This window comes from Sinocyclocheilus grahami, unplaced genomic scaffold, assembly GCF_001515645.1.
Source record: "Sinocyclocheilus grahami isolate Dianchi unplaced genomic scaffold, SAMN03320097.WGS_v1.1 scaffold107.1, whole genome shotgun sequence".
Classification (NCBI taxonomy): Eukaryota; Metazoa; Chordata; class Actinopteri; order Cypriniformes; family Cyprinidae; genus Sinocyclocheilus; species Sinocyclocheilus grahami.
In genome coordinates this window covers 654770-672878 of record NW_015505286.1, presented here as the reverse complement: position 1 = coordinate 672878, position 18109 = coordinate 654770, and the positions used below count along the sequence as shown (strand labels likewise).

General features: G+C 36.2%; 2 protein-coding genes across 4 annotated transcripts in view; both read left to right on the top strand.

Moving 5' to 3' along the window:
- Nucleotides 1-8538, top strand: part of LOC107588750 (solute carrier family 13 member 5-like) — an 18280-nt gene extending 9742 nt beyond the window's left edge. The window contains exons 5-12 of one of the 2 annotated variants that reach the window (XM_016276976.1): nucleotides 1313-1496; nucleotides 1619-1741; nucleotides 1829-2041; nucleotides 3679-3785; nucleotides 4088-4209; nucleotides 5882-6043; nucleotides 7721-7858; nucleotides 8112-8538. In XM_016276976.1, coding sequence (XP_016132462.1) covers nucleotides 1313-1496; nucleotides 1619-1741; nucleotides 1829-2041; nucleotides 3679-3785; nucleotides 4088-4209; nucleotides 5882-6043; nucleotides 7721-7858; nucleotides 8112-8237 — 1175 coding nt within the window. In that variant the 3' untranslated portion in view covers nucleotides 8238-8538. Of the gene's footprint in view, nucleotides 1-1312; nucleotides 1497-1618; nucleotides 1742-1828; nucleotides 2042-3678; nucleotides 3786-4087; nucleotides 4210-5881; nucleotides 6044-6757; nucleotides 7283-7720; nucleotides 7859-8111 lie in introns of those variants that run through there. The other variant, XM_016276977.1, reaches the window with a different exon arrangement.
- Nucleotides 8539-9319: 781 nt separating this feature from the next.
- Nucleotides 9320-16412, top strand: LOC107588753 (mediator of RNA polymerase II transcription subunit 31-like). Of its 2 annotated transcripts, XM_016276980.1 has the most exons (5): nucleotides 9320-9438; nucleotides 13595-13660; nucleotides 14600-14674; nucleotides 14895-14991; nucleotides 15802-16412. In XM_016276980.1, the coding sequence occupies exons 2-5, from the start codon at nucleotides 13639-13641 to the stop codon at nucleotides 16016-16018; spliced, it is 411 nt and encodes a 136-aa protein (XP_016132466.1). In that variant the 5' UTR covers nucleotides 9320-9438; nucleotides 13595-13638; the 3' UTR covers nucleotides 16019-16412. The 2 variants fall into 2 exon arrangements, with proteins under 2 accessions (XP_016132466.1, XP_016132465.1); XM_016276979.1 differs by lacking the exon at nucleotides 9320-9438 and having other exon boundaries at nucleotides 13556-13660.
- The last annotated feature ends 1697 nt before the right edge of the window (nucleotides 16413-18109 follow it).

The window sequence follows — 18109 nt, the reverse complement described above, 5'->3', positions numbered from 1 at the left end:
GTCCCAACTGGGTACGCTTTCCCAGTGTTATCCAATGTACCACTGTATGGAACAGCAGTGGCGGACACCTCTGCCTAGCCGCTGTCCTATCTTCCGCCCCAGCTGGTGTGGGGGGACTTGCCGCCTTCCGCAGGGCACTGGAGGGGGTCAGCAATAGTGGCGTTTTCCATACGGATCCCAATTCGTCAGTCACGACTGACTTAACGTCGAACGTGACTGACTGAAAGGGAACTTCAAGGTTACTTGTGTAACCCTCGTTCCCTGAAGGAGGGAATGGAGACGTTACGTTCCGTCGCCACAGTTGCTGTACCACCGCTGTATGGCCGGGGCACGTAGTCTCGACTCCTTAGCGAAAAACTGATGTGCGTTTGCACGCGCTCTCCTTTTATACCCGTGCTGCGGGGCGGGGTGCGTGTGGCGAAACACGTATGCCAACTGTCATTGGCTTGTTTAGTTAACACTCGAAAGGGATTGGGCTCTCAGGCGAGATCCCAATTCGTCAGTCACGACTGACGTAACGTCTCCGTTCCCTCCTTCAGGGAACGAGGGTTACACAAGTAACCTAGACGTTTTTTATCATTATATGTGATTATTTTATTATTTTAATATTAAGTTAATATTAAACTTAATATTAAAATGTTATTAAACTTTTAGTAATTTAGTTGTTGTTTTTTGTCTTATTTATTCATTTTTTAAATGTACATATATTTTTATTAATGTTTATTTCAGTTTTAGTTTTTGTTGCTTTTAGTACAGCACATCAAGTTAAACTACATGAAAATTAAAAATATTTCCTTGGCAACTAACTGAAATAAGTTTGCATTTATTTTATTCTATTTCAAGTAATTTTTCAAGTATTTTTATGGTTTTAGTTTTAGTTTTAGTTAACTATAATAACCCAATTTTAGTACAACATATTCTTATTTTAATACATACTAATAGTTAATATAGTTTTAGAATTTATTTATTTTAGATTAATAAATTTTCGTTTTAATATGTATTTCTATTTTTTTTATTTTTTTATTTTTTTATTTAGTTTAGATTTAATTTTCACAGTCATTGTTAAAGTTTAGTTTAGTTGTTCATGTGGTTTAGTTTTTATTTTTAGTATTTTAGGTTTGCTTCATTGGTTATATCAGTTTATTGGTATCATTTAAAAATGTTTATCAGCATGGTTAATTGCTTTCTAATGGCATTTTCATGTTTAATGCAGGCTGGTTGTAAGGTTTAAAGTTTTATAATATGCCAAAACAATATAACCTTTTTACACTTCTAATGGAAAGTAAAATAACTTCTGTTTTATTGTACACAGTGGCTCTGAATGGCCACAGCTTCTCAATGGAATCCGACACAGAAGAGCATTCTCAAGACGCGGAGGAAAGATTAAAGATGTTTAAAGGCCTTACGCTATGCGTGTGCTATGCAGCTAGCATTGGTGGGACAGCCACGCTCACAGGAACGGGACCAAACCTTGTTCTTATGGGACAGATGAACCAGTAGGTACCTTATATTACAGTTTTTCTCCTAAGCATGAGAGAAATGTAAGATATTGCACAAGAATGTACCTTTTGCTTACTTTTGTATTAGCATATTAAATCAACATTTGTTTGACTTACAGACTGTTCCCAGACAACCCAGACATCATAAACTTTGCATCATGGTTTGGATTTGCCTTCCCCAACATGATCATCATGCTCACATTGACCTGGCTGTGGCTACAGTTTGTGTTCCTGGGTGTAAAGTGAGTGTCCTTTCTTAATGAATCAAACTCAACTGGATCATATATGCCTATACCACCATATAATATAAATTGAATGTGTAACTTAAGCTTCAGAAAGACATGGGGCTGTGGGACGGTGAGGACAGAGAAGGCGATTGCTGCCTATAACGTAATCAAAGAGGAGCACAGGAGTCTTGGTCCCATGAACTTTGGGGAGCTGAGTGTCCTTGCCCTATTCGTCCACCTGGTGGTGCTTTGGTTCACTCGTGATCCAGGCTTTGTGGATGGCTGGGCGACACACTTTTTCAATGCTGAAAAAGAGTAAGGATGAAAACACCACCTTTAATAAGACAGAGAATAGTTTAGTAGTGTTTATAACAGTCGCTAATACTGTGTATGTTGTACCACGGACATTAATGATACTATGCCTCAAATCATGTGCTTTTTGAAGAAAGGTGCATTATTACTTTTTTTTAAGCAATCAGGCTTACAAATTTATTTATTTTTTTTACTGTAAATGTAAGTTGATTTAATAAAATTTTATAATGTTCATAATTTTTGTACGTTTCTTTAACAGATACATTTCAATGTACATTTTTTTAACAAATAATGTTAATATACCAACCTCCTGAAATACTAAAATCTGTTTTGTACTTTGTTTAGGATGTTATATTGTAATGAGAAAGCCAAATGTAGAATCAAAGCTCATCACATATAGCTTTTCCACAAGCTTATGGAAAAACTAAGGTGCACAGTGTCATGCACACAAATACATAACACCATAACAAACATGACACTAAAATAATGCAATACAATTTAATTTAATACCATAATATGTAATATAAACCCCTGCACTCTGGAAATGTCAATTAACTTTTTTTTTCATAGCAAATTCTAAGATTTGTTCTATTTCACTTCAAAAAAAGAAATAAAACAAAACAACAGCAGTACATTATATTTTGCTGTAAAATTACATGAAATGTTCTGCTTTGTTGAGTCAAGTCAAGTCACTTTTATTTCAGTTCTCCTCTGGCCATACAAAACCAGCATGGTGTGGTTTATTTCCAGACTGCAACAGAGGTCAGATTGTGCTGAGGACTTGTCAAATGTTGAGTCAGCATTTGCATCGATAACATTTTCCTTTTCTTGTTTTGCAAAGTGGCATCACTTTAAAACGCCTTTATTTGCATCAAAACCTGTACTTATTGCTGGTTGTAATAAATGGCAATTATGTTTTACGCAAAATGTCACTGCAAAATGAAATATCAGATGCCTTCTGATACCTTTTGAGGGTAAACAAACTCCAAATATTTTCCATTTTTATCTTCAAACACTTTACAAAAACATGACAAAATAGATATAATGTTGAGAAAACATTAATAGAATGACCTTAGGTCTATGGGAAAAATGCTTCTAAAATTGAGCAAAGTAATGGAAATTTCAACTATCAGTGTAATGTACAGATTGAACCATTGCTTAACACAAACAACGTGTTCTCCTGTTATCAGTTGTGGCATGTTCCTATTTGTAGGTCAAATGTCCAGCAAAAATGTGAATGGAGTTTCCCCACAATGCAAACAGCATTTGTGTACATTTCCTGATGATGGTCACATGCAAAGAGATTGAGGATTTAAAACTGTGAAAACACTGAGATTCACACTGGGTGAAAGGTCTAAACCGGAAGAGAACAGAAAGCACACAAATACTCAAAGTTCCTGAGTGCATATTTCTCATATTTTGAGTGCAAATGCATATTTGATTATTATTATATTACTATGAATAATCTATTTTTCTATATTATAACATAACAGCAATGCAAGCCTATTCTCTCAAGAGCTAGAGACCTAAAACACAACCTTATGCAGTCAAATTTAAAAACAAATCAACTCTTGTGGTGTGTTTTGTTGTGTTGTCTTTAATGCTCCCCTCGTTCAACCTCATGGCTCACCTCTGTGTAGGTTTGTGACAGATGGCACAGTGGCGGTGTTTGTAGCTGCCCTGTTCTTTGTTTTTCCCTCTAAACCACCACATTTGTGCTACTGGAGAACACAGACCTGTGACAGAGGTCAGTGTAACACATACATTCATTCATTCATTCATTCATCCATCCATTCATTCATTCATTTATTCAGTCATTCATTCATTTTTGGTATCAATGACCACCGTCAATCTGCAAATCTTCTACCAATGTGGATAATCATCTACCTTCTCCATATATAATGACATTAAGTATAAGCTGTTGCTCTGTTTCTTTTAATTGTATGTGTTGTTTTGTTACTTTTATTATTTGTAAAAAAAAAAATTCTCTCATAAAAATGTAAATAAAAATAAATCAATAAATAGAATAAATTTCACTGTGGTCTATAGTGCACCAACAGGAAAGTGGCCCCACTCCAACTTTACTGGCATGGAAGGTGACACAGCAGAAGATGCCATGGAGCCTTATCCTCCTGCTAGGGGGAGGCTTTGCCCTGGTTAAGGGCAGTGAGGTTCAACAAATGTGTTTTTGTGTATTTGATTCAAGTCAAGCCAGGACATATTTATTTGTATAGCATTTTACACAATACACATTGTGTCAAAGCAGCTTTAAAGAAAGTCATATTGTTATGTCTATAATGCTGTAGTGCTTATAGATCAAGCTTTAGGGCTGGGAAATATGACAATATATACCGAAGATAAGTGATCTTCTGGATTCTCAGATCTAGCTATATTGTAGGTTCAATGCAAATATGTCAGGGTTCTGTCACTTCGGTCTAGTGTAATTCATAGTTTTGTGACAGAGCCCTGACACTCGCGTCATGTCATTGTTTTCATGTGAGCGTGCGGCTTCCAGTGTGCTCGAGCCGTGCGCTCTCGTCTGCGTGTACTGTTTCATGTTGGAGCGTGGTGTTCAGATCCCGGCACTCATGTCTTGAGTTTCGGTTTCGTGTCGGGGTCCGGACACTCGCGCTCCATGTTCTGTCTGTTGTGGGAGCGTGCGGTCTCGAGTTCGCTCGGCCGTGCGCTCTTCTGTCCACGTGTTTTGTGTTTTGTGTTCCACGCAGTTTGTGTTCAGCCGCGTGCTTTTCCTGTTGTCTTGTGTGAACACGCGGCTTATGAGTTTTCTCATTAGCTGCGTGTTCGTGTCTTTTGTTCTAGCACATGGCTTGTGATTTGTTTTGCTGGCCATGTGCTTGTGTTTTGTTTTGTGTGAGCACATGGCTTTTTGTCTTTGATTCGGTGTGCCATGTGCTCATGTCAAGTGTCTTGACCCCTCCCATCTTGTTACCCGATTATTAGTTAATTTGCCCCACATGTGGTCCCTCGTTACCCTCCTCATTTGCTCTCCATTTATTCTCCTTGTGTTCGCAATCCTGCGTCAGTTCGTCTTCCTCTCTCCCTGGATGTGTCGTGTCGTGTCGTGTCGTGTCGTGTCGTGATCTTGCCTGTCTTTCCCCCACGGGGTAGTTTTTGTTGCTGTTTTGTTTATTTTTATTATTAATAAAAGCCCTTTTCTCTGCAGTACTGAGTCCTCGCTCCATCCTCTACCCGTACCCTGACAAAATAAAGGCGTAGGTTCAAGGCAAATAAAGTACTTCATTGAGTACTTCACCCAAAAATTTAAATTCTTTCATCACTTATAAAGTCTTTATGGATCTTTTAATTTTTGTCTACTTAGACTTTCAATGGAGAGACAGAAACCTCTCAGGTTTCATAAAAAATATCTTAATTTGTGTTTCGAAAATTAAACCTCTTATAGTTTCTCAGGTTTCATAAATTGTCACAGGTAAAAATTCTGAAAAAGTTTGCCAGAGAGAGAATGGACAATTTTTTTCTAAGAGAGTGTACAATTCTCAAAAAACATCAATGAAAATACAACCGGTACTAAGTTTTTTTTAATTTGGAAAAACTTTTTTCCCAATTATAGCAGTCATTTACGCTACAATGTTGAGAAATATAGGGTTTGCCATATATACTTATATCATGGTAAATGTTGGTTAAATCTTTATAGTGGTGAAGAAGTTATTCATATCACCCACCTCTAAACAGTTTAAAGAGGGAGCTGATAGAAAGACACAATTTTTTTAAGGGGAGAACATGAAAAAGGCTAAAAAATAACCTGAAGTTCTTTATTAAACACTATACAAAAGGTCATTCTGTTTTTGCTGGGTCAATGCTCAGGTCTCAGGGCTGTCAAAATGGCTTGGAGATCAGATGTCACCTCTTCACAGTATTCCTCCCTGGGCAACTGCCATTGTCATGTGTCTGGTGATAGCTACCTTCACTGAATGCACCAGCAATGTTGCCACAGCAACATTATTTCTGCCTATACTCGCATCTATGGTATGTACACGTCTAATATTCACCGTGACTTGCATGCTCCTTGTACACCATTGTAGTTGCAGGAAGGTGCACAGGACACAGTCAATAAAATGGAAAAAAAAAATGATGCAGGTATTTATGGAAATGCCTGACGAACATCTTTGGCCGCAATATTGTGTAATGTAATAGTTTTTCAGTTTATGTTCAGTTTGAATAACTTTTTTCAGTTTTTTCTAAGCCATAAAAATTTTTATTTTTGTAATAATTAAGAACTGACATTCATTCCAAAACATCAGAGACCACTGTTTTTTTTTTGTTTTTTTTTTTACAAATTATATAATCAGAATAATAGAGTTTTTATAATAGGGTTTATATAATAGGGTATTTATTTATATTATTTTCTTTGATTTCTTTTACATTCTTACAGAAAAAAAATAATCGATTTCAAATAAATGCTGTTTCTTTTGAGCTAATGAATCCTAAAGAAAATGTATCACAGTTTCCACAAAAACATACAGCAGAAGAACTCAACTCTGATAATAATACAAAATGTGTCTTGAGCAGCAAATCAGCATATTACAATGATTTCTGAAGCATACAAATGCAGTCTTTCAAAAACATTTAAAAATCTTACAGGCCCCAAACTTTCTAACAGTATTTTGTGTATTAATTTAATGTAATAATGTTTTAATATACTTTTTTCTTTCTTTATTTATTTTTAATTAATTTTTTCAGGTTTAAGCTAGATTTTGAATCCCATATTACAATGTAGTCTCAGACTTTTGAACATCGCTGTAAATTTGTGTGACACTTTAATTTTATTTAGCTGGTGCAGTGTCCAGTGTTTATATATGAATTACTGATTTATTTATTTTATCAAAGCTTGTCAAGATGGTTTCATGTTGTTTCAGCAATAGTGAGACAAGTCTGAATTCACGTGTTACATTCACATAGATTTTTAAAAGGAATTATAGATTTATTAGTTTATCTGACATCAGTATTATACTAGATGCACACAAACAAGTTGCATAATTGTGAAAAGGTTTTTCACTTATTTATTTATAAGCACAACTTCTTCCTCCATTAATCTCTCACTGGGTTTCACCTTTCTTGTCTCTTGCTGTGCAGTTGGCACATCCTGCCCTCTTCTCATGAATTAGCCTATGCAAGGAAGCCTGTGAATGAAGGGATTTGCAGGGGGCTAAAGCTGAAGTGGCTCATATGGGAGAACCATGGAGATGTGCCTTTGTTGTCTGGTTGGGGAAAAAAAAGAGGGAGGAAGAATGAGAATGAATGGGCATTGGGGGAAGGGGGCTTTTAAGTCGCTAATTCACCCATTGCTGGAGGCAGATAAGCAGCCACTGTTGTATGTGCCAGTGATGTCCATTCCTCTCTCTGTTACCTGTAACAGAATTGAGCTTTGAGAACAGAGTCAGATTACTGTAGAAAGTACGGCTTATGGCTAAAATAAGAATCCTCTACACATAATACTGGCTTCTCCAGTAAAAAAGTTTTGTTGATTATTGTGATGCTTTTATCAGCTGTTTGGACTCTTATTCTGTTGGCATCCATTCACTTCAGAGGATTCATTGGTGAGCAAGTGATGTAATGCTAAAATTCTCCAAATCTGTTCATATGTATTTAAATTCACTTTAATATATAGTATGTTTCAATAAAACAATTGTTTTGTTTTATTAGTCCCAGACTATAGGTGTCAATCCTCTGTTTGTTATGATCCCCTGCACCCTCAGTGCATCTTTTGCCTTCATGCTCCCTGTGGCCACCCCTCCAAATGCCATAGTCTTCTCATACGGATACCTGAAAGTATCTGACATGGTGAGAGTTAATAAATAGTCTTTAAAAATATAATTGGGAATTATTAAATCCAAAATGCAAAATGAAATGTATAGACATAGATTTAGATGCACTATAAAACTTTATAAAAATTGAATGCTCTGATAATTAAATAATATTAATATCATCAATAATTTAATAAGATTATTATTAATATGTAGACCTTGGAATGATAAAGCACTGACTTATTTACTTTCATAAAGTCAGTTATTCAAATGTTAATTTTTATCTGCAGGCCAAGACAGGGATTGTCATGAATATCATCGGCATCCTCTCCATTACCTTGGCCATTAACAGCTGGGGCAGAGCTATCTTCAGCCTAGACACCTTTCCCAGCTGGGCAAACACTACAGAAGTGTGAGAGACTGAATCCCACCATCAATCTGCTGTCAAACTGCATCATTCAGTACTATTCTCACCATGTTTCCAACTGAGGAGGCCAGACAGGGTCAGAGTCAGTGACTGGTTTCACTGGAGATGATAGCGTGTCATCACTTGTACTGTCATTGTGCAGTTCAGTTTTTGTTTATTGATGTAAATTTGTTGTAAACAGTTAATAAAAATGCTATAAAAAGTTGCTTCAAACGCAGCTTTAGAGGAATATAAGTGGAAAGCCAAAAGGCTAAAATCATATAGATACCATGAAGATTTTTAAGCACAAATAGGTAACACTTTATTTGAAGGGGTGTGCATAAGACTGACATGACACCTTCATAATCATGACATGACACATGTTATGAATATGAAGGAGGTTTTATGCATGTTTATGACAACTGTCATTAAGTGTCATTCGCTCAGTTATGTCATTTTTAATGCAAAAATTAAAACATTGTAGGGGAGACTGGGTAAGACAAAATGTGCATTTACAGATAAATAAAAAATATTGAGATGTTTAGCATGTAGAAGATGTTTCAAAATGGAAAAGGTAACATATTTGCTGTTATTTTATTATTCTGTGTCTAGCTGTTTTATTTCTAAGAGGAATTAAATATATTTTATTGGAAAAGGTGTCATTTACAGTATGTAAAAATATTAAATCTAATATTCTATTACATAATATTATATATATATTATATTTCCTATTATATAATATTCTATACATATAAGGGTAAAAAAATAAATGTAATTAAATATAATCACACTGAATAAAATGTAATAATAAATTATAATAACTAAAATGATACTACAGCAAATACTGATATCCAGATAAAGTATTGAAATTATAAAATGCATGTAATGCATATTTATTTAATAAATGTGCTGAAATGAAATTTAGTGACTTCCATGGTCAAGAGTAACATTATAGGCTGGGGAATATCTTACGTTTCACATTCAGCTTATTTCAAACATTTTTACTGATAAATACAGTGGTGAGTGCGCAGTTTATGGCACACAACGACGGAAAGTGATAATGTCGTACAAAAAAATTAATTAAAAAACTTTTACACATCAGCACTGGTTTTCTGGCAAATATGGGGGCACCGTAGGTCTTTCCAAACAAAACGAAACGTTATCTCAGTAATCTTGCTTAAATCTCTGTTTAAATATCAAACATTTTCAAGGTGGCATAGAAGGAAGTGACGAGCGACTTTTTCCGGGAACTATTCCTCCCAAAAAAATTCTTTTGGGAGGAGCGTGGACTTGATTACTGAACTTTGCGTTGGAAGAGACGGTGGATTGTAATCAAACTGTATCGTGAGTGTAGCAATGGGTTATGATTCAGATGGTGATGATGATGGGTGGCCTTCAGATATGGAGGTTAACCGAACTAAAAAGGCAAGGAAAAAAGCATGGTCTGAAGTGAGTAGTGGAGGAGAGAGTACACCAAGACAAACGATCAAAAAGATCAGAGCTAAACCTAGTGGAAGCAGTAGGTTTGATGATGACAAACAGGAAGAGTGCAAAGTTATTATTACCCTTAGTAATGATAAAGGTCACTTTCATCCAGTTCAGGTAACTAAAGCAATTGTTGAAAATAAAATATGCTAAATTACTGAATAACAGAAGAATTCAAATTTCAGCAGTAAATAAGAAGCAGCAGGAGATGATTCTGAAAATGAGTAGCCTTGGTGGTGGAAAGATTAAAGTGCATGTACCAGGAATGGCAGCAAAGTTAAGAGGAGTGATTTCAAATGTGCCTCTGGAAATGTCCATGGAAGATGTGAAGAATGAGATAGAAGGTGGGAATGTAACAGAAGCCAAAAGATTCCAAATTAATAAAGGTGGTGTTAAATCAGATAGCCTGTCTGTACTGCTTGTTTTTGAAAAGGTAATGCCTACTGAAGTCCAAATGGGTTGGATCAAATACAAAATGAGGGAATACATTCCACAACCGTTAAGGTGCTTCAAATGTCAGAGAATGGGACATACAGCACAACAGTGTAAATGGAGACAAAGATGTGCAAAATGTGGAGGAGAACATGACTATGGTAAATGTGAAAAGGATGCTAAGCTAAAATGCTGCAATTGTGGAGGTGAGCATAGTGCTGCATATGCTGGATGTGTGGTTCAGAAACAAGCTAAAGAGGTACAAAGATACAAGGTTATGAATAAGGTGACATATGCAGAGGCATTAAAGGGTATTGGTATTTATGAAAACAAACAAAATAAACCAATAGAATATCAGGAAAATTTGAATGACAATGCAAGGTATGCAGTACCACAGAGTTCAGACATAAGGAAATATCAGCCAGGAAGGCCAGCACCTCCACAGCAGCCATGCAATCATAAGTGTAAAGTTGAGGAGAACACCTTGATTGTGGAAAAGAAAAGTTTTATAGCTTTTATGTGCAAAGTTGTTAATGTTGTGACACGACAAGAAAGAAAAAGCGATAGAATCAAGACAGTTGTGGAAGCTGCAGAGGAGTTTCTAGGCATTAAAGATGTAAAAGCTGAAGATATACATAGTATGTTGAGTGCTAATAATGATGGGGGATCTCAGAGTGTTAACTAGTCTTGTAATGGTATTCCACCTCTTGCAATGGAATGCTAGAAGCTTGATTGCAAATGGACAAGAGTTTAAAAAGTTTGTTGCAGAATCTGAAGTCAAACCTGATATTGTTTGCATTCAAGAAACCTGGCTTCAGGACGAGATCCCATAGGTGTGATAAGTAAAATCAAGGAAGCAATAGTAAAAGTAGAACAATGGTCATATAATTGGGGTTTTAAGCTTTCTCCAAGTAAATCTTGTCACATGTTATTTACCAGGGAACTTGGTAGTAATCAACTTTTATAACCCATGTAAATTATTAAGCCTAGACGTTTTAGAGGACATAGTTAGGAGTCAAGGAAAAAGGAAAGAAATATGGTGCGGAGACTTCAATGCACACAATAGTCTTTGGGGAAGTAAGCACACTGACAATAATGGGGAAGTAGTGGAACAATTGATGGATGTTAGGCAGCTAGTTTGTCTAAATAATGGATATGGTACACGAATTGACATACGTTCTAACACATTGTCTTGTATTGATCTTACTTTAGTTTCTAATAAATCACTGATGTATATTTATAGGGCTCTAATGAGGTCAACAATAGATTATGGATGCTTTGTGTATGGAGCAGCAGCGAAAACACATTTAATGAAAATGGATAGAGTTATTAATAAAGCTTTGAGGATTTGTTCTGGTGCGATGAGATCAACACCAACTAAGGCAATCCAGGTAGAGTTAGGAGAAGTGCCTTCAGACCTGAGAAGAGATAAACTTATGCTTACATACTGGTGTCGCTTTCGTGGATGTGGTAATGAAAACCCTACCAATAGTGTTATAAAAGAATGTTGGGAATACAACTCTTTTCAAGGTAATGGCTTTGGATGGGTAACAAAGGCTAAATCAGAGGAATATAGATTAGACAGTGCAGCATTTTGTTTAAAATATGATTCTTGTCCAACAATGTAAAAGTTTTTACTGTCGCTTTTTATCAATTTAATGCGTCCTTGCTGAATACAAGTAATTGCTTAAAGAAAAAGAAAATTACTTTCTGACCCCAAACTATTGAACAGTAGAATATATTGAATAGATTTATAAAACAGAACAATGAAATGAAAGAAAACTACCGGTTTTCTCCCAAAGTTAATATACAGCCTATTAAGATAATGCTGCAAATAAGAATCTGAAAAGAAAGAAGCTTTAAATAAATATTTTAACGTGCGTGAATAAATCCAACCACCCCTATAGATTTAAGCTTCACTTTCTACAGTCCGTGACTGACAGAGAAGCATCTTGGAGGCAGGGATTTAAAACTTTAACAAGACTCAAACTGACACAGGCAGAGTGAAAGACTGGATTTTTTTGATCAGGTAGGGTAAAGTGATTTCAAAACATTTCAGCTGGTTTATATATATGGTGTATATATTATTTATCTCCTATAAGATGCATTAGGTTGAGTTGCGCTGCAGTAAAGCGCTTCATGCCTCTCGCCGCTTCACACTCCAGTCCAGCGGGGGGCGCTAAACACATGCGTTTGTTTGCCAAACAACATTACACCTCAGAAGAAGAAGATCAGTTTCAGCTGAGAGTCTTCTGAGGAGAGTTCAGCAGCTCACGATGCCAACTGAAGTAGTAGTTCAACAATATATAAAACAAGAGTATTATTCTGTGTTACAGGTATTTACAGATGGGTCTAAGGAGCCAGAGTCTGGGAGAACAGCAGCAGCCGTTTATATTCCTACTTTTAAAATAAAAATGGCTAAAAGATTATCAGATCATGTGTCAGTTTTTACTACTGAATTATTAGCTATCATACTAGCTCTACAGTGGATCGAAGAAGTTCAACCAGAAAGAACTGTGATATGTACTGACTCAATGGCTGCGCTCACTAGCCTACTAAGTGGTAAATCTGAATTTCGGCAAGACTTAGTATTTGAAGTTTTACAAAGTTTGTTTAGAATAAGGCAGTTAAGGATAGAGGTCAAATTCCTCTGGGTGCCTGCACATGTGGGTGTGGATGGAAATGAGGAAGTAGACTTGCTAGCAAAGAAAGCATTAAATCATACACAAATAGAAATTAAGTTAGCTTTAAGTAAAGCTGAATTCAAGAGAGTGATATCATTTGAAGTAAGTAAGAAATGGCAACAGTTATGGAATAATGGGTCTAAAGGAAGACATCTTTTCCAGATTCAGGAGTGTGTTGGAAATGAGAGGAAAAGATACAGAAATAGGAAGAAAGATGTCATCTTATCAAGACTAAGAATCGGACATACAGCATTAAATTATAGTCTTTATAAAATAGGTAAGCATGAATCGGGAAAGTGTGACAAATGTGGAGAATTAGAAACAGTGAAACATATTCTTTTTGAGTGTTCTGCATATGAAAGGGAGAGATTTCAATTAATTCAAGAATTAGGTTGGCTGGGAGTTGATAATATTTCTTTAAAAGTATTGTTAGGAAATGGGTTGAGGCTATCAAGAGTGCAAGAAAATGTGTTTAAATACCTGAAAAACATAGGAACAATAGATAGAATCTAGGTATTTTCTTTTTTCTTTTCTTTTTGTTTGGTTTATTTTTTTATTTTTTTATCTCTTTTCCCTTCTGTATTTCTTTCTTCCAAATTTATGCACACTCCACACTCCAGATCAGTAGGTGGCGGTAATGCACCTTTTTCGCTGGTTTGCCAAATCGCCTTAAAACACCAGAAGAAGAAGAAGAAGAAGAAGAAGAAACATTTACCGCCATTAAACACCGAGAAGAAGAAGAAGAAGAAGAAGAAACATTTTCAAGCTGTTACAATATATATAATATCGTTTTCTCTCTCGTCATCTGCCATGTCTGGCTTTATGGAAACAGGTTTGTAATTTGTTGATAGTGACTGTGAACGTGTTGTTTTCCTAATATTCGACCGCAAAAACAACTAACTTATAAGACAGTTGTTTGGGTTAACGAACACTGTTTTGATACCGTTTAATACACCGTATACATATTATGTATTATGTTAAATATAATTTACATTATGAGACATTCATTATGCTATTTCAAATAAAAAGCGTTGCTAACTAGGCCTGTCTCAATAATCAATATATCGACTTGTCGCGCAATTTATGTACATGACCTCAATAATTTTTGATGACGTAATATATCGCCCATTATTTTTTCTTAAACATTATTGTCACCATGTTTTGTACATTCCACTTGCGCCTGTGTCTTTTGCAGCTTCTCGTACATAACGTGTAGTCATGAGGTGCTAGTTCAAATTTAAAATATGCTTCTACAAAATAAGTTTAATCTGCAGATATGGTCTTGTTTAGGGATCTGTGCCTTTGTGCATACGGACATCTGACTGCTAAGTAGTGATTGTGTTTCTCAGCAATAGTGTGCACCCTTCATTTACAGAGAAAAGAAGGTCAGGGAAAAATCTGTAGATGGAAAAATATCCATACAAGTTCTTTGTGCATTTTACTTTTTTTCTTCATGTTACTTTGCACTTTTTGTTAGAAAATGTTTATTTACTATTTATTCAGGTTTTTTAAGGTATCTAATATTTTGATACTTAATTTACATGATCTAAATATTCTAAAAAATTACAAGTCTGTTGTCATTTGGAGGTGTGTAGGCCTTCTTGCATTATTATGCTGTTACATTATGATTATATATTCAGTGGAATAAAATGGTCTTTAAAATTACAATAATATCGCTTATCGCAATTATTTCTGGGGTAATATATCGCACAACAAAAAGTTGTTATCGTGACAGGCCTATTGCTAACCTTTAAAATTCATACTTGCACAGAGGAGCAGGCAAGACACCGTTTCCAGCTGGAGTTGGAGTTTGTTCAGTGCCTGGCGAACCCAAACTACCTGAACTGTAAGTGCAAAACTGACATTGTTTTTATTGTTTGCTTATTTCAAATACTTGGTTACAGTAATTCAGATATGGAAATAATTCAGGTAACTAAATTATTAAGAATAACTACATTTATATTAAACATCTTATTTCTATGGAGATTTTGAAGATTGTTCTTGAGTATTTTCACACGTTGTGGGTTTAAATCTGTCTTTAAAATATCTTGTTTTTCATCCTGCAGTTTTGGCTCAAAGAGGTTACCTGAGAGAGAAGCCTTTTGTCAATTACTTAAAGTATCTGCTTTACTGGAAAGAGCCAGAATATGCTAAATTCCTCAAGTAAGTTCATGTACTTTTTAAAAAAATCTTTGTGACGATCATGGCGGATGGCAGCAGGCTCCGGCCTCAGGCGAACGGCGGCGACTCCTCCGCTCCCTCACGGACGGCAGCCACCCCACCTCGACCCAGGAGCGCGGCAGCGAGCTCTCCGTCCCACCTCGTCTTCCATCGTTCCAGCACCACCGCCTCGGGCAGCCACCGGCGGTCTCTCCGCTTCTTCCCGCTGCCCGATCTCCTCAGCACCGCGATCCCCCTCAGCAGCGAGGGCTCTCTGACAGCGTGTCCCTCCTTCCTCCCGGGTTTCGGCACCAATGTAACAAGTTTGTAGGTCGGGAAGAAGGAGGCGGGAACCGGCGAAAATTCAAAAGAAACTTTAATAAAATACACTCAAATTAGCGCGACAGCCCCTCGCGGACGACTGCCGCGCACAAACCAAACCAAAACACAAAATAAAATCCAGGCCTGGTCCTCTCTCGTCTTTCCCTGTCGTCCCTCCTCCTTTGTATCCTTCCGGAGCTCCTCCGTGAGACTCGAGACCGGTGAGTGGCGCAGGTGTCGCTCATTATCACTTACTCCACCGGCCTCGCTCTGTTCCCACGGCTCTCGGCCCCGCCCCTCTCGTCACAATCTTAATTACATTTTATTTTGTAGACTCATGTCGTGTGAAAATTAATACAGAATTATCATAAATGTATTATATATTCTTATATGGTAGACCTCAGCTGACAGACATTCCTCAGTAAACTATTTTTCCTCTCACAGTGATTGTCATATTACACTCATGCAGTCTAAATCTTTTATTTCCTTAAGATATCCTCATTGTCTGCACATGTTAGAGCTATTGCAGTATGAGCATTTCAGAAAGGAGCTGGTGAATGCACAGTGTACCAAGTTCATAGATGAACAGCAGATCCTGCACTGGCAGCATTACTCACGGAAGCGGACACGCTTGCAGCAAGCACTCGCGGAACAACAGCAGCAACACCAGCCACAGGCTCCATCCCATGGCAACACCACATCCAAATGAGGCAGTCAACATGCTCCTGCTGGGAATTACTCTTTCACAAAAATATTTTTTGTAAATAGTCATTTTCAATTGGGATTTTTCCAAATTTAAATAGGACTTGGACTTTTAGACTGCTTTCTGTAGGCTCATAATGTTGTGTGTGTTTATGAACAACTGGGGATAAAGGTAAAAGAGCTTCAAAAAAGGTAAGAGGAGAGTGATTAGTTTGATGTTTTACAGTTGCTTTTGCATTGTAAAAGAAATCACATTTATGAACTTAAATGTATTTAAATTCTACATCAAACTTTGTTTCTTTGTTACCAGCTCCACCTTTTATATGCTTTTCCTTATATATAAGATAATTGTATTATGTTTATGTGTGCATTTAGGACAAAAACAGTAACCCAAATAAAAAAAAAATTATTATATTGCATAACTGTCTAAAAAAATAAAAATTAAATAGGGACGGTACAAATATTTGTTTCCACTGTCTGAACATTTTTATGGAGTTTGTTCAAATTATTGTTTCTGCATGCATTATAATACTACTCTGATTTTTTTTTCTGTAAGAAAAACATCTGCCAAGAACAAATATAAAGTTGTTTATATGTGTGTGTGTAAAGGTGTCTTTTAAACCCCTAAAGGAATAGTTCACCCAAACTATCCAAAATGTAGATGATTTTGTTTCTTCATCAGAGCAGATTTGGATAAATGTAGCATTACATCACTTGTTCATTAATGGATCCTCTGCGGTGAATTGCCAACAGAATCAGAGTCCAAACAGCTGATAAAAGCAAATATTAATGGTGGATTTATTACAAACATGGAGCTTTTCTCTTCACAGGGTATTGAATGATGGAGTCGAGTTATGTGGATTTTGGATTGTGATGTTTTTATCAGTTGTTTAAAATTTTGATGCCACCCATTCCCTGCAGAGGATCCATTGATTAGCAAATGGTGTAATGCTAAATTTCTCCAAATATCTTCCGGTGAAGAAACAAATTCCTCAACAACTTTGATGGCCTGAGGGTGAGTAGATTTTCAGCAAATTTAAGTTTTTGGGTAAACTATTCCTTTAATATGATCTGACATACCCTCTGTACCCTGAACTCCTGATAATTTTAGACTCTGTCCATATGAACATCAGAAATATTCAAAGGTCTGTGCAGGATTATGTTTTAAATGTCCACAAGCTCCTCACATTCTTGAGTGTAACCAACACAAAAGGCCTTTTACAAACTTGAAAGAGGTGAAAGTAAGCCCTCCAGTGGTTTCTGAGATAAAGCACAGAAATCATGCTGAATATATTTTTATTCAGGGACCTGTACTCGATAGTACTGTCTTGCAGTTTTGGAAGAATAATATAACTATATTCTGACCTGACCCGCTTTCGGCATCTTAGGCATTTCTTGACATGATCTCTAGAAAGTACTTCTTTTGTTTTATTTATTTGACCTTAACGTTCAAATTTTCATCCACATGTATAAAACTTAAAATAATAAAAAAGTATAAATTATTAAACTACTTAAAGTATTTTTTATACAATAATAAACTACTACCAATATAACTTTCCTTCATTTCTTATGTGTAAGTGTTTAATCTCTAGATGTATTTCTAGAGAAAGGCATCCTAGAAAAAAGTCCTGCAGTCAAATTTATCTTATATCACAAGGTTTTCATAAAGCAAATGTAACGACCAGCTCACACAGCTATCAGCATCACATGATGACCTGGTCTGAGCACAGAGGGAACTTTCAGTGTTAGATGGATGTTATTTGGGGTTCTTCAGGATGATGTTGGTGTCCCTTTAATGAAACCTGCACTGACTGCTGTTTATATACCGTACTAACATTGTGTACTACAACAGGAAGAAACTTCTGATCGACCGGTTTCAAAGTGTTTCTTTTGAAAAGACTCCCTGTAGCAGACCTTTAAGGTATGTATTTTATTTGAATATATATGCAGATGTATTTGTTTTATGGTTAACCAAGTAAAAGTTAGTGCTTTGTTGTCACAGGGGACTGGATCCAAAATTGGAAATGGACAGTATTAACGCAGAAACCCAGATAAATGTATACCCAAAACAGGAGATAAGTCATGATGTTCAGTCAAA

Excerpts from the sequence above, each read along its gene's own strand:
- LOC107588753 (XM_016276980.1), top strand. The coding sequence starts at position 13,639 with ATGTCTGGCTTTATGGAAACAG. Across the intron at positions 14,675-14,894 it reads GAACCCAAACTACCTGAACT|TTTTGGCTCAAAGAGGTTAC; the intron begins GTAAGTGCAAAA and ends TTCATCCTGCAG. Across the intron at positions 14,992-15,801 it reads GAATATGCTAAATTCCTCAA|ATATCCTCATTGTCTGCACA; the intron begins GTAAGTTCATGT and ends TATTTCCTTAAG.